The 13,433-nt window shown below is 44.7% G+C and overlaps 1 protein-coding gene across 5 annotated transcripts; it reads left to right on the top strand.

Moving 5' to 3' along the window:
- The first annotated feature begins 1,018 nt into the window (after positions 1 to 1,018).
- On the top strand, positions 1,019 to 10,968 carry LOC121747688. 5 transcript variants are annotated; one of them, XM_042141788.1, is made up of 3 exons: positions 1,019 to 1,169; positions 1,274 to 1,369; positions 7,587 to 10,968. In XM_042141788.1, exon 3 carries the CDS (start codon positions 9,535 to 9,537, stop codon positions 10,549 to 10,551), a length of 1,017 nt encoding a protein of 338 aa, XP_041997722.1. In that variant the 5' UTR covers positions 1,019 to 1,169; positions 1,274 to 1,369; positions 7,587 to 9,534; the 3' UTR covers positions 10,552 to 10,968. The 5 variants fall into 4 exon arrangements, 4 of the variants coding, with proteins under 4 accessions (XP_041997722.1, XP_041997721.1, XP_041997725.1 ...); XM_042141787.1 differs by having other exon boundaries at positions 1,019 to 1,369; XR_006039255.1 differs by lacking the exon at positions 7,587 to 10,968 and adding an exon at positions 1,884 to 2,647 and having other exon boundaries at positions 1,019 to 1,369.
- Positions 10,969 to 13,433: the final 2,465 nt, after the last annotated feature.

Genomic DNA, 13,433 nt, shown 5'->3' with positions numbered 1-13,433 from the left:
AGACATTTGATAGACATTCTTCACTTTTATGCTCAACACCCACCACACTCGTCACTGCTCAACCTGCACATTTTTTAAAAAAGAAATGCAGGGCTGCGTACTTGATGCACTCAGTGGACTCATGCCGAAAACATTTTATAAAAAGTATTTATCATGCCACCATTGAGTGACCTTGAGGTTTTAACTTTAGAAATCGCCCAAGACACTAAAATAATTTCCATCGTAAAATTCGGTTGATCAACCATTTTCCCATAGATGTCTACCATATCTGATCCATTGATGACAAGGAATGTGGCCCCATTCCAAGTCACTAGACCGGCTGACCCAAAAGACGGCTCACGATCTCCATAGGTGTACACTAGCCTGAATAGGGACTCACTCCCTAGACAGACCCGAATTCGATTATCCATTGATGGCAAAAGCCACATCAGATAGGTTCAATAGAATAAAACAAAACACGGCATGACAAATATTCATATCATTTTCACATAAAAATATACTTAGGGATTGCCCTTATTTAAAAAGAAAACCCACCTCAAAAGCTTACTCCTCAATCACTTTCTGTTCCTATCGTAAACAACGTGCACAAGCCCTTTTTGAAATAACATGATATGCAAAAATCAGACTTTGCAAAATAAATTAATTTAAAACAATGCATGCATCCTACGTGAGTGTGCTCAAGTTATCCTTCTTCATTTCCTTGATAAAATTTTCATAGTTCTCGTATGCTTAAACCCGACCCAGCATAATTAAATACACTGCCCCCATCAGTTAAATCAAAAAGGCCCAAAAACTTCTTTCAAAGAAACCCAAAACTAAGATCATCCAAATTGCCGACCCACTCAAAACATATAAGTTCGCCCATTTCTAAATAGATGCCAAGAATTAACAAGACTAAAATTAATTAGAGGCCCAACTAAAAACTAACAGTGGCCCAAACTAAAACTAAAGAAAAAAGAATAACCAGCAAATTCTCCTCCTCTTTGTAAATTTTCACTCTATAAATCTCACGTTCTCTTCTCTCTCTTTCTATCTCAATACAGCAACTCTCTCACTTCCTTTCAAAGAACAAACAAAGTCATTAAATTACTCTCAATCACTAACACGCCTTCTTCTTCCATCCTCTCTCTCAATTTCTTCTTCAAAAACAGTGACTAAACACCCAAATGGTAATCCTCTCATCTCTTCTTCACCCTCAACTAGGTACCTTTCTCTCACAGCTTCTCCTCACAAAAACAAACTCATCTCTCTCTGAACTCTTGCTCGCTGCCAGTGAATGGTACCGTCGCAGCTCCACCGTGCGTCGCCGCACCTCACCACCGCCGTTTCTGCCTCCGTCCAGGCGCCGCGCTCCAATCCAACACAATAGGTACGTTTCCTGTCCCCCTTTCAAATCTTTAATTCAAACTTTTATTCAACTAAACTATTTGATTTTAGTGGGTTACACAATTTCTATAGAATCAAAGATTGGAGCTTGTCATAAAGAATTTTCCAAAAGTTTTCAGAGGGCTAAGATTTATTTCTAAAAGAATCAAAATTAAATGTTATTCAAAAGTAATATGTGTGGATGAACTCGTATGAATATGAAAAATGTCATGGAAGATTTCATAAATAACAGAGGATATACCTTTTTGGAAGGGAGAAAGATTTTGCAACTGCAGGGGGGAATGGAAAGTGGGAGACGTGTGGGATGGTTATATATATGTATATATCTACATATAATTTGTAGATATGAAACTTGTTTGGAGTGGTTGAGATATATAATAAATTTTGTGAAGATTTGGTTTGTTGGAGAGATTTTAGGGGGTAGGGATATTGATGAATAAACCGTGTAGAATAAGATTAGGAGAATGATTTCATGTTGACTGAGGATTTGACTGCAGGATTGGAAGAAATAATAAATATTTTGGGCTTCTTCAAATTGGTCCCAATAAGTGAAATACTTCTCTCGACAAATAAATAAAGGCGAAAAATTTTCGGATGCACAAACGACGTCACTACGAGAACAAATAAAAAGGGTAGAAAAAGTTGGGGTGTTACAATAAGATAGAGCAGAAGATGGATTTGAAGATGGACGAATTGAAGAAGACACTCCTGAGCGCGATCGAAAAGAACGCACCACCAACTTCCCCAGTTGGGAACTACAAAGGTGCGGAATAGGGAAACCAAGGACCGAGCTATGACTAGCCTAATAACTTCGAGAATATGGAGCAAGTCAATGCTGCCGGGTACTACAATTCTAGTGGGCATTGGATCCAGGGGAGACAATGGGATGCACCATGGAGGGACCATCCGAATTTTCGATGGGGATATGGGAACCAAAATCAAAACCAAGGTCCAGGTCAGAATCAATACCACCCTCACCCAAACGAAAATTTCAACCGTGGCCCAGAAAATCCCAACATCCAGTTCAACTGGTCAGGAGGGACCAACAACCCCACAGTCAAAACCAACCCCCACAAAACCAGAACCCAAACCCTGTCTATGTACCACCCAACCAGAGAAACTTCCAAAATTATCAGAATTAGCCTAATCATGGTTCCCAACATCAGCAGAACCAAAACCAGAACCAAAACCAGAACCAAAACCATTTCCAAAGCCAGAACCAGAATCAATATCATCAAGACCAGTACAACCCTCTTGGCCAGTATAACCACTACCCACCTAACCAGAACCAGCAAAAATTCCAAAATTACCAACCCAACCAAAACCCCCAGTATAACCATCACCAAGGACCAAATCAGTCCCAATATCCTAACAGGTCAAGACGATCTATGAAGGACATGATGGGAGAACTGCTCGCTTCACAACAGAGTATCAAGGGTGAATTGCAATCCAACAATGAAGTGGTGCAGGGGATGCAGAGTGCCCAGAAGGAACATAAGGCAAATATTGATATGATGAATAGGCAGTTGGCCCAGCTGGCCAGTTCGATGGGTGAAACGAAAGGGAATTTCAGGAAACTCCCATCTACAGTCCATGTACCTGAAAAGGCAAACGTGAGCAAGGTCACATTACGGTCCGGTACAACCTATGAAGGACCCCAACCGAAGAAGTCCAGTGGAGAACCTAGTGGGACGAAGGTGTTGAGAAACGTTGTCTCGGAAGAGGAGCTACGCAGACCTCTACCCCAAATGCAGGATCTATTTTTCTTGGATGAGAAACCAATGAGAAACGGTGAAACCGGAGGCATGCAGCCCAAGGTGGACTCGCCTAAGGAAAAGGGACCGACGAAGGAGACTCCAGCCAAGAATGTACCCAAGGAAAACTCTGAAAGGCTGTTGAAGGACTAGTTGAAGAGGAGAAAGAAAAGAAACCGTTCCCTTACCGTTTCGTGACCAAAAGGAAGAAAGAGAACCCAGTGGATTACATGTCGATTTTCGGGAAGCTGGATGTTACCATACCATTCCTCCAGGCCGTGAAGCTACCCCCACTTAGGAAATTCATTAAAGAGTTCATAGCCGGGAAAGCCCAGGAGGAGGGAAAGATCATGGTGGAAGGGATAACATCAGCAATTGTGCAGGAAAAGCTACCACCCAAGAGAGCCGATCCAGGTATGTTTACTTTGCCTATAACTATAGGAGATGTAAAAGTCGAGCATGCAATGTATGACCTGGGAGCTTCTATTAATGTTATGCCTTTGTCAATCTATAATCGGCTAAAGGGAGTAACGTTGTCAAACACTAGGGTGTTGATCCAACTGGCTGATAGATCATGCATAAGTCCTGAGGGTGTATTAGAAAATGTGTTGGTGAGCGTACATGATTTTACTTATCCTGCTGACTTTTTCGTGATCAAGATGAGTGAGTCTGAAGCTAGGGAGTCTAGTGGTATTTTGCTATGGAGATCGTTTTTGCGAACAACCAAGACAATCCTGGACATGGCTGAAGGGACAATTTGCATTGATTTTCATGGAGAGAAGTTTACCTTTGATATCAATGAGGCTATGAAAAAGCCTATCGATTCTGAAAATCTATGCTATGTTGATGTAATTGACCCCTTAGTCCAAGATTTTCTTGAGACCGAATTATTGCAGGAAAAGCTACAAGCATTGGATGTGTATGGACAGGCTGATGTAGAAGCGGTTGCATGGTGTGATCTGATCAGTAGCCAAAGGTTAACTGATGAAGAGATAGAAGGAGCAATTAAGGACTTCTGCTAGAAATCGGAATTTATTGGAGCCGCAGGGGCTAAGCTACCAGTCAGTACAGACGAATTTTCAGATGGGGAGTTAGAAAAGGAAGGGGATGCTGCAAGGAACCCTCTACCAGCAGACACACTTCCCCCAGAAGTTGAATTGAAGAAACTGCCGGCAACACTGAAGTATGCCTTCCTAGGGAAGGAAAACTCGTACCCGGTGATCATTAGCAGCAGCCTGACGAAAGAACAAGAGGCAAGGTTACTGACCATTCTAGGCAAGAACAAAAGAGCAATTGGATGGAGCCTTACAGATTTGGTGGGAATAAGCCCCGACGTCTGCATGCATCATATTAGGCTAGAAGATGGGGCGAAAGCACATCGTGACTCATAGAGGAAGGTGAATCCCAACATGCGGGAGGAAATATTGAAGGAAATCTTAAAGTTACTGTCATTATGGATTATCTACTCGGTGCCCGATAACGAGTGGGTCAGCCCTGTACACATGGTTCCCAAGAAGTCCGGGATTCAGGTGGTTCAAAATGAGAGGAATGAGCTGATACCGACAAAGCTAGTCACTGGTTGGCGGATGTGCATAGACTACCGCAAGCTGAACGCCGCAACCAGGAATGACCACTTCCCCCTACCGTTCATCGATCAGATGTTGGAGCGACTGGCTGGGAAGAAGTACTTTTGTTTTTTGGATGGGTACAACGGGTATTTTCAGATCTACGTGGACCCTGAAGACCAGGATAAAACTACCTTCACCTGCCCATTTGGAACATATGCATACAGACGCATGCCGTTCGGTCTTTGCAACACTCCGGAAACATTTCAGCGATGCATGATGAGCATATTCTCCGATCTGATTGAGGAGTGCATAGAGATATTCATGGATGACTTCACAGTCTACGGGGACTCTTTCGACTCATGCCTTCATCATTTGGATATAGTCTTGAAGAGGTGTCAAGTGAAAAGCCTAGTCTTGAATTTTGAGAAGTGTCATTTCATGGTCAAAGAGGGTATCGTCCTGAGGCACGTGGTGTCAGAGAGAGGTATCCAGGTGGATCAAGCCAAAGTGAACGTCATTACCAAACTACCTTTCCCTACTGACCAGAAGGAAATAAGGGGTTTTCTGGGGCATGCAGGATTTTATCGACGATTTATATAAGACTTCGCCAAAATCGCCCAGCCCCTTACCAGACTTCTTCAAAACGAAGTGGAATTCAATTTTGATGAACAGTGCAAGACTGCTTTCAACCTCCTCAAAGAAAAGCTGGTATCTGCACCAATTATTCGGTCTCCTGACTGGGATCATCCGTTCGAAGTGATGTGTGATGCCAACGACTACGCGGTGGGAGCTGTTCTGGATCAGAAGATCGACGGAAAAAGGTATGTGATCTTTTATGCATCTAAGACATTGAATCAAGCTCAAAGGAATTATGATACCACAGAGAAGTGGATGCTAGCCGTGGTATATTCATTCGAGAAGTTTCGGCAGTACTTGTTGGGATCCAAGGTCATCGTCTATACTGACCATGTGGCCATTAAGTACCTAATTGCCAAGAAAGAATCAAAACCCCGCTTGATCCGATGGGTACTCATGTTACAAGAGTTCGATTGGGAGGTAGAAGACAAGAAAGGGGTTGAGAATAAAGTTGCGGATCATTTGAGCAGGATAATGCAGGATGGGAATAGCGAGGATGAGTGATTTTCGCCGCCAGAAAAATTGACTGGGAAGAAGTGATGAAGCTTACTGGCCAGGATGTGACAGAGAAAGGAAAGGAACAAGTAGGGCAGGAGACATGGTATGCGGACCTAGCTAACTACTTAGTTTTAGGAGAGCTTCCAGAAGTTCCGAACGTCACTAAGGCTCAAAGAATGAAGATCAAGAGTGAGGCAAAATACTACTTTTGGGACGACCCGTATCTCTGGAGGGTAGGAGCAGATCAAGTGATAAGAAGGTGTGTTCCTGACTGGGAGCAGAGAGATGTATTGACACATTGCCACTCTTTGGCATGTGGAGGACACTTCGGTCCCAAGAAAATGGCAAGAAAGATTCTGTATAGCGGATTTTATTGGCCAACCCTCAACAAAGATGCCTACGAGTTTTGTAGAAGTTGTGAGCGTTGTCAACTGACCGGTGGAATATCAGCACGAGATGAAATGCCACAAGTCCCGATCATTGTTTGTGAGTTGTTCGACATATGGGGGATGGATTTCATGGGGCCTTTTCCCTCGTCGTATGGGAACTTGTATATCTTAGTTACAGTTGACTACGTCTCTAAGTAGGTAGAAGCCAAGGCCACGACCACGTGTGAAGCAAGAGAGGTTGCCAAGTTCCTCAAAAGTAACATTTTCAGTCGGTTCGGAGTACCAAGGGCCATAATATCCGATCAAGGCACCCAGTTCTGTAACCGCACCATCGAAGCCTTGATGAAGAAGTACGGTGTGCACAACAGATTATCCAGCCCCTACCACCCGCAAGCAAACGGCCAAACAGAGATCTCTAACCGAGAAATAAAGAAGATTCTAGAAAAAACCGTCAATCCTTCTAGGAAGGACTGGAGTATGAGGTTAGAGGATGCTCTATGGGCATATCAGACAGCCTACAAAACTCCCATAGGAATGTCTCCATACAGAATCATTTTCGGAAAGATGTGCCACTTACCCGTTGGAATTGACCACCGAGCATACTGGGCAGTACAGCAAGTAAATGTGGATGCTACAGCCTGAGGAAAGGAAGCTGCAGTTGCAGGAATTAGAGGAACCTAGATTGGAGTCGTTCGACTCAGCCATGTGGTACAAAGAGAGAACTAAATTGCGGCACGACAGAAATCTGAGGACCAAGGATCTTCTGTGTTGGCCAGAAAGTACTACTCTTCTAGTCAAGAATGAAGCTCGTGCCTGGAAAGCTCAAGTCGAAGTGGACAGGGCCTTATGTCATCACTGCACTCCGTTCTAATGGAGCAGTGGAGATTTCAGGGAGTCTTCCTAACTCTGAACCTTTTATCGTTAATGGACATAGGCTAAAAGTATTTAGGGACAACAGTGATGTGGCTGTGGTGGATGAGATTCCACTGCAACCACATACTCAGGTTTCATACTGACCGGTAGGATAGGGATTGGAATTCCACTGGGCTAGCTCCTTTTAGTGTGATTTACATATGCTGGCACAGTAGAATTCCAATTTTCCTAAAGTAGATGTAAATATGGTAAATATGTGGTAGTTAATTAATTTAAATCGTTGCATGCAAGTTAATTTTAAGAAAATTCAAAAATATTTTTCGACCTCAAATATTAATTGGGAGTACGTACTAACCACCAACATACCCATTTGGTGAAACTCCCAATTTTATTTAAGTGTATATTTCACTTTGTTTCTAATCTAGGAAAATATAGGGGGAAATCATTAAGGGACGAAGTTTGAATTTGGGGGTTTGTTGCAGCTTTGCAGGGGGACAGCGACTGGAAGGACGCGAGTGTAGAAATGGACAGGCGACGTCCAATCAGGAAGCAGCGCGCTCAACCGCCTCCCACACGAATCGACGCCAACCTGGAAACCGCTTATAGCCGGTTACAAACCCTCAACTACCCATTCTACTCTCATATCCAAACCGTCTCTCCCATTTCACTTCACAAACCTTTACCTCCATTCCCCTCTCCCAGAAATTTCCACCATTCTCTCCACAAAAGCCAACACCCGTATTACCACCAGAAATTCACCGAATTAAGCCATGGGAAAGAAGAAATGGGCGAAGAAAATCACCAGCGAGAAACCTACTTCAAACCACAGGGAAGAAACCCCAGAATCGCAGCCGACGATGGAAGAGCAGCTACCGAACCCGCAACCACCGGAGCCGACTCCTCAGGCTCCGGCGATGGTTTCTTTGAACGCACTGGCGGAGTTCCTCAAACAGCTGGACCCGAATAGAGATTGGGCGACTACGTTGGCAGGTTTCAGCCAAGTCGGGGGAAAATCGAGCACAACCGGAGAAGCCCCGACAGAAACTGCAGCATAACTGATCGTGCAGCCCACAGTACAACTACCCACTTCCATTCTGACTTCATCAACAATTGCGCCGGAAGGGGAACCTCCCTCGGCGACCGAAACCTCGGAATCCGCCCAAACTCCCCAACGAAGCGACTCAATGGATGTTAACCCCATCTCCGCCTACTACGATTCTGACCCAGAGGAAAGGGAAGCGAGAAGAAGAAAGGAGGAACAGAGCCAGATGGGAGGCGATGAACCAGAGAAAACGCCGACAGCGGAGCCCATTCCTCAAGAAATAGTGGGGGAAGAGATAGATCTAAATGAGACGACCAGAAAGCAGGGCCTAATGACTGATGAAGAATTTCAGGCTCTCTGGATGAGGTAAATCGGACGGAAGCTGGTACCGCCACGATGGCTGAGGGCCTAGACCTCACATCAAGGGCAGTAGAAGAGGGTGGGAAGGACGATGGAGAGAGCAACTCAGAAGGCCTAGCTGAACGGCCAGTAGTCGAAGTGGTGGGAGGCCAGACTATAGAAGAAGGGACAGAGTCAACAACTCCCCAGACGGAGGTGGGGAAGAGTGATGTGCATATTGAGGAGGAGGAAACAGTAGCAAGAACAGAGGTACCCGGACCAGTGGCACCGCCAGTGATAAAACCTAAAGCTGTCAAGAGGAAGTTGGTGTTGAAGGGCGACCCTAGGGCAGAACAGCCGAAGCCGAAGAGGGTGTCGCAAAGATGCTTAGGGAAGTGGGCATCCAGTAAAGCAAAGGTAAACACGACGGCAGATCTGGTGGAGATTTTAAGTGAAGAGGAAGGGACCACTCCCACAAAACTTGGGGAGGGTTCCTTACCTGCTACTGATTTGGAGGATACTGCGGTGGCAACCGAAACGGTCTCCCAAACGCCGAGTGACCAGGGCGAAGAGACGACGCAGATGGCTGAGGGGCCGGACCTCGCATCTGCACCAGCCGGTCACGTCGAGCCGAGAATTGAAGGTACTTGTATCAGTAATGAGACCCGACCCTCTGCCCCAGACCAGCCTTCAACACATGCTGAGAAGGAACCAGAAGACGAGTGATATAGTGATGAGGACAGACACCGTGTAGAGAGAAAACGGAAGGGGAAGGCCCCTATGAAGAAGAAGCCCAGCAACAAGAAGCCACGTACAGTGAACACTGGCATAGTCATTACTGAGTCAGTTCAGCGAGCCCAGGAACACCGGAGGGAACAGAGTGATAGCGAATACGCTGTCAGTGAAGAGTCAGAATCGGACAGTGACATTTCCTTGGAGAATGAGGAGTATAGTGAGCAACAGTTCTGCACGATCATCGGGAGCTAGTACATCCCCCGGTAGAGAGACTGAGGTACCGGCGCTGGACAGTGGACCTTACTGATGATCTGATGGAGGAGATGAAGTTATTCGACTCTAAGGAGCTACAAAAGGTTTTTGATAGCAAGGATGAAGGGAGTAAGCAAGTGAAGAGAGGAAAGGTACTTCATATTCCTTCTTTAGATGAGTTGGGTGCCCGTGAGCAGTTTCTCTCTTATTTGCATGCGTTAGGATTCGAATGGTTATTGGAGAATGGGAACCCGAATATCAGTGTTAGGCTAGCAAAGGAGTTCTTTACTACATTCAGATTTAGGGTCACCACAGATTTGGACGAGGTTTCTATTAGCTTTCGGTTGTTTGAATGGGAGATAAGTATGAATCTGATTGAGTTGACAGTACGGTTGGGAATGTGCAGTCTGGAGGAGGCGATAGGATCAGAGTGGCGGAACAGGGAACGGGGAATTCCCCGTAGGCACGTAGGATTCGAACCCCAGGAAGCGTGGGAGGAGTTAACTCACCCAGCCTCTGGGGAATTTGCATCCACTCTCTCTTGCTCCATCCATTCCAATAACCCAATCCAACGCCTAGTACAATTCCATTTGGACTTCAATTTGCTGGGACAGTCAAACTCAGCTGTAAGAACATCGATGACAGAGTTATACCTTCTCTGGTACGCCAAGCGCGGAAGGAAGTTACATTTGGGTTTTTGGACCGCTTACCAATGCCATTTAATTGCCACCCATCCAGCGAGAAATCTCACTCTCTGCCATATCTTGGGAGTGTTCGTTAGAAACAACATCATCATCACAGAGGCTGAAGGCTTATCCCCCCAAATCATGGTAGATCCCCCTGGGTTGTTTGATACCCCATTCTTCGTCCGAACGAATGCTGTTTACATGAGGCAAGGAGTACCACATTTTTACGCGATGGGTGAGGAAGCTATACCGACTGGGAGAACTACAGCAAGCCAGGGAACACAAGATCAAGAACAGAGGCAGGAGAGATTAGAGAAGGCAGTGGAAGAGTTGGCGAGCGGAAGGAAAGTTAGTACGAGAAGCCGGACCAAGTGGTCATGGAGGCCGGGATGATGAATCCAGGGAGCCCGAGACAGAAGAAGCAGATCGGGAGGAAGAAGGTAACAGGGAACAAGAGGAATCTGAGAAAGAACCATCCGGAAACGAGGAAGAGGATCTGGAGGAACCACCTGCACCAATCCCTGCACCAAGGAGGAGCAAGAGGACATGTGACCACCACACCCCCCTGACAACTCAGTTTTTCTTTCTTTCTTTTTCAATTTTAGTGTTTCTAATTTTGTGTCCTGTTTTTTTTAGGTAGTGTAGTGTGTAAACCCTATTCATAACACTTAGACTATTCAATAGTCTAAGTGTGAGAAGTACGGGGTTTACTATTTTGGCGCATGTGTTTTTGTTTATGTGTTTTATTTTTGAGTGCATGTTAGCTCATACTTAGCCTACTACGTAGCTTAAATGTGAGGAGTTTTTGTATATATGTGTTTGTGTTTGTTGGGTTCTGTTTAGATTTTAAAATTCTCCCACTTAGCCTATTATATAGTCTAAGTGTGAGAAGTTTTTAGTAGAATCATGTGTTTTCTTGTTTGGTATGTCTGTGTGTCAGTCATACTAGCCATTACCTTTTCCACTTCACAGCCTTATCTGAGGGCAGACACTTGTGAAGTGGGAGGGGGGATGCAATGGCCAGTATGACATATATATTGTTTAGTGTTTGTGTTAGTTTGTTTCTAGGTCTAGTTTTTAGGTCTGTTATACGTGTTGATTGGGCTTAAAACTCAACTGCCTCGAACTGGTGGTGAGGGGAATTGAAGGAGATAGGACATGCTGGAAAATGGAAACCACCCCCTTTAGTATCTCCTAGTCGGTATAAATGATGCGAGTATGAAAGAAAAGCCCATCCTTAGAGCCAAACACAAAAGCCATCTTAAAATGTGAGTTAAAAGCCTAAAGTGGAACCACTTTCCACTAATTCAGAAAAGAAAATAGTGGCTGCCACATGATGTCTAGGGTAAGGTGACCGCGTGTAGCAAGACCTGAAGGCAGTAGGAAGAAGAGTTTGAAGAACTAGCCGTTGGAAAGTTAGTTAGGTTGTTGTAAAGAGCAGTTGACAGCTCTTGGTTTCTTGTTTCTTGTTTTCATTCTGTTAGTAGCAGTTACTACTTCTTGTATTAGCTTAAATAGAGCAGTTGCTCGTGTATGTAGATTAGAGATTGATATTCATTCAATAAAATAGATTCCATTTTCTCCAAGAAATCGCCTACTTTCAATACTAGAGTTTAGTGTGTGTTTTCTGCATAAGTGTGTGAGTACTTCACATTACAGTGAGTGTGTGTGATCTATTCAAGAGTGTGTAAGCCTTGTGTGTTAATCCTAACAAGTGGCGCCGTCTGTGGGAAAGGATTGAAGCTGATTTGCAGAAGTTCAAGCAGTTTCAGAGATGGCAGCAAGGCTTGATGCAGAAAAATTCACAGGCAAGAATGACTATGGCCTGTGGAAGATGAAGATGAAGGCGGTTTTGATCCAACAAGGCTTGGCTGCAGTGCTTTCAAAACCTGAGGAAAAGGGAAAGGCTCCAGTGCTTGATGATAAAGCACAAATAAAGATGGAGGAGATGCAGCTCAAGGCACACTCTGCAGTGATTTTGTGCCTTGGAGATAAAGTCTTGAGGGATGTTCAAGAAGCCAAGACTGCGGTGGAGATCTTGGATAAGTTGGATGAAGTTTACTTGGCCAAATCATTGGCTAACTGGCTGTATCTCAAGAAGAGGCTCTATGCCTATAGTTTCTCTGGAGAGAAACCTATCATAGAGCAGTTAGAGGAGTTCAACAAGATCATTGATGATCTGGGCTCTGTGGATGTTAAAGTTTCAGATGAAGACAAGGCTATTCTTACATTGAATGCCTTGCCTAGCTCTTATGACCAGTTGAGTGATGCAATCATCTATGGCAGAGATAAGCCTATCACCTATGCAGATGTCTACTCGGCCCTGATGGCTAAGGAACTCCAGAAGACCACCAGCAGAGGCTCTGCAAGCTCTAATGTTCAAGCTGCAGAGGCCCTTGAATGTGAAGAAGTTCAAGAAGCAGAATTTCAAGAAGAAGTTTGAGGGCACAAAACCCTCAAGCTCTGATGCTCAGAAGGAAACCAGAGCATGTTATTGGTGCAAGAAACCAGGGCACTTGAAGAAGGATTGCCATGCATGGAAGAGAAAACTAGCCTCTGAGGGCCACAACACTTCTGATTGTGTGAGAGTACTGATCCCCCTGCTCAACTTATGAATATCAGTGATAATGGGATCAGTCACAGGTGGATAATGGACTCAGGGTGCAGCTTCCATATGTGCCCCAACAAATCTTGGTTTCATGATCTTCAGGAAGCATCAGGGACTGTAGTTCTTGGTAATAACCATGTGTGTCAGATCAAAGGGATAGGGAAGGTGTAGCTAAGTTTGCAAGATGGCTCAATGAAGATTCTGACTGGAGTGAGGTTCATTCCAGAGGTGAAAAGGAACCTCATATCACTGGGAATGTTGGAAGAGAAGGGTTTCACCATTGTGATGTGTCAGGGAAAGATGCTTGTGAAATCTGGGAATGCAGTAATGATGGAGGCTGACAGAGAGCATGTGCTTTACTATCTTAATGCAAAGGCAGTTGGTGGAGAGAGCAATGCGGTTTTAGAAGAGTCCTTGAAGCTGTGGCACATGAGGCTGGGCCACCCAGCTGAAGGGACCATGAAAGAACTCATCAAGAAGGGTCTACATACATAGTGATCAATGCATACTTGGTAAAGCAAAGAAGGCACCCTATTCAACAGGTACTCACTCATCTACAGCCCCATTAGACTACATACATAGTGATCTCTGGGGCCCTTCACCTGTAAGCTCAATTGGTGGTGGGAAATACTACCTTGCTATTATTGATGACTACACTAGGAAATTG

Source organism: Salvia splendens, chromosome 9, assembly GCF_004379255.2.
Source record: "Salvia splendens isolate huo1 chromosome 9, SspV2, whole genome shotgun sequence".
In the NCBI taxonomy this organism is placed as follows: domain Eukaryota; kingdom Viridiplantae; phylum Streptophyta; class Magnoliopsida; order Lamiales; family Lamiaceae; genus Salvia; species Salvia splendens.
Note: the sequence above shows the minus strand (reverse complement) of the source record. Positions and strands in the feature narration are given on the sequence as shown.

Coding starts and splice junctions, on each gene's coding strand:
- LOC121747688 (XM_042141788.1), top strand. CDS start 9,535: ATGGAGGAGATGAAGTTATTCGACTCTAAGGAGCTACAAAAGGTTTTT.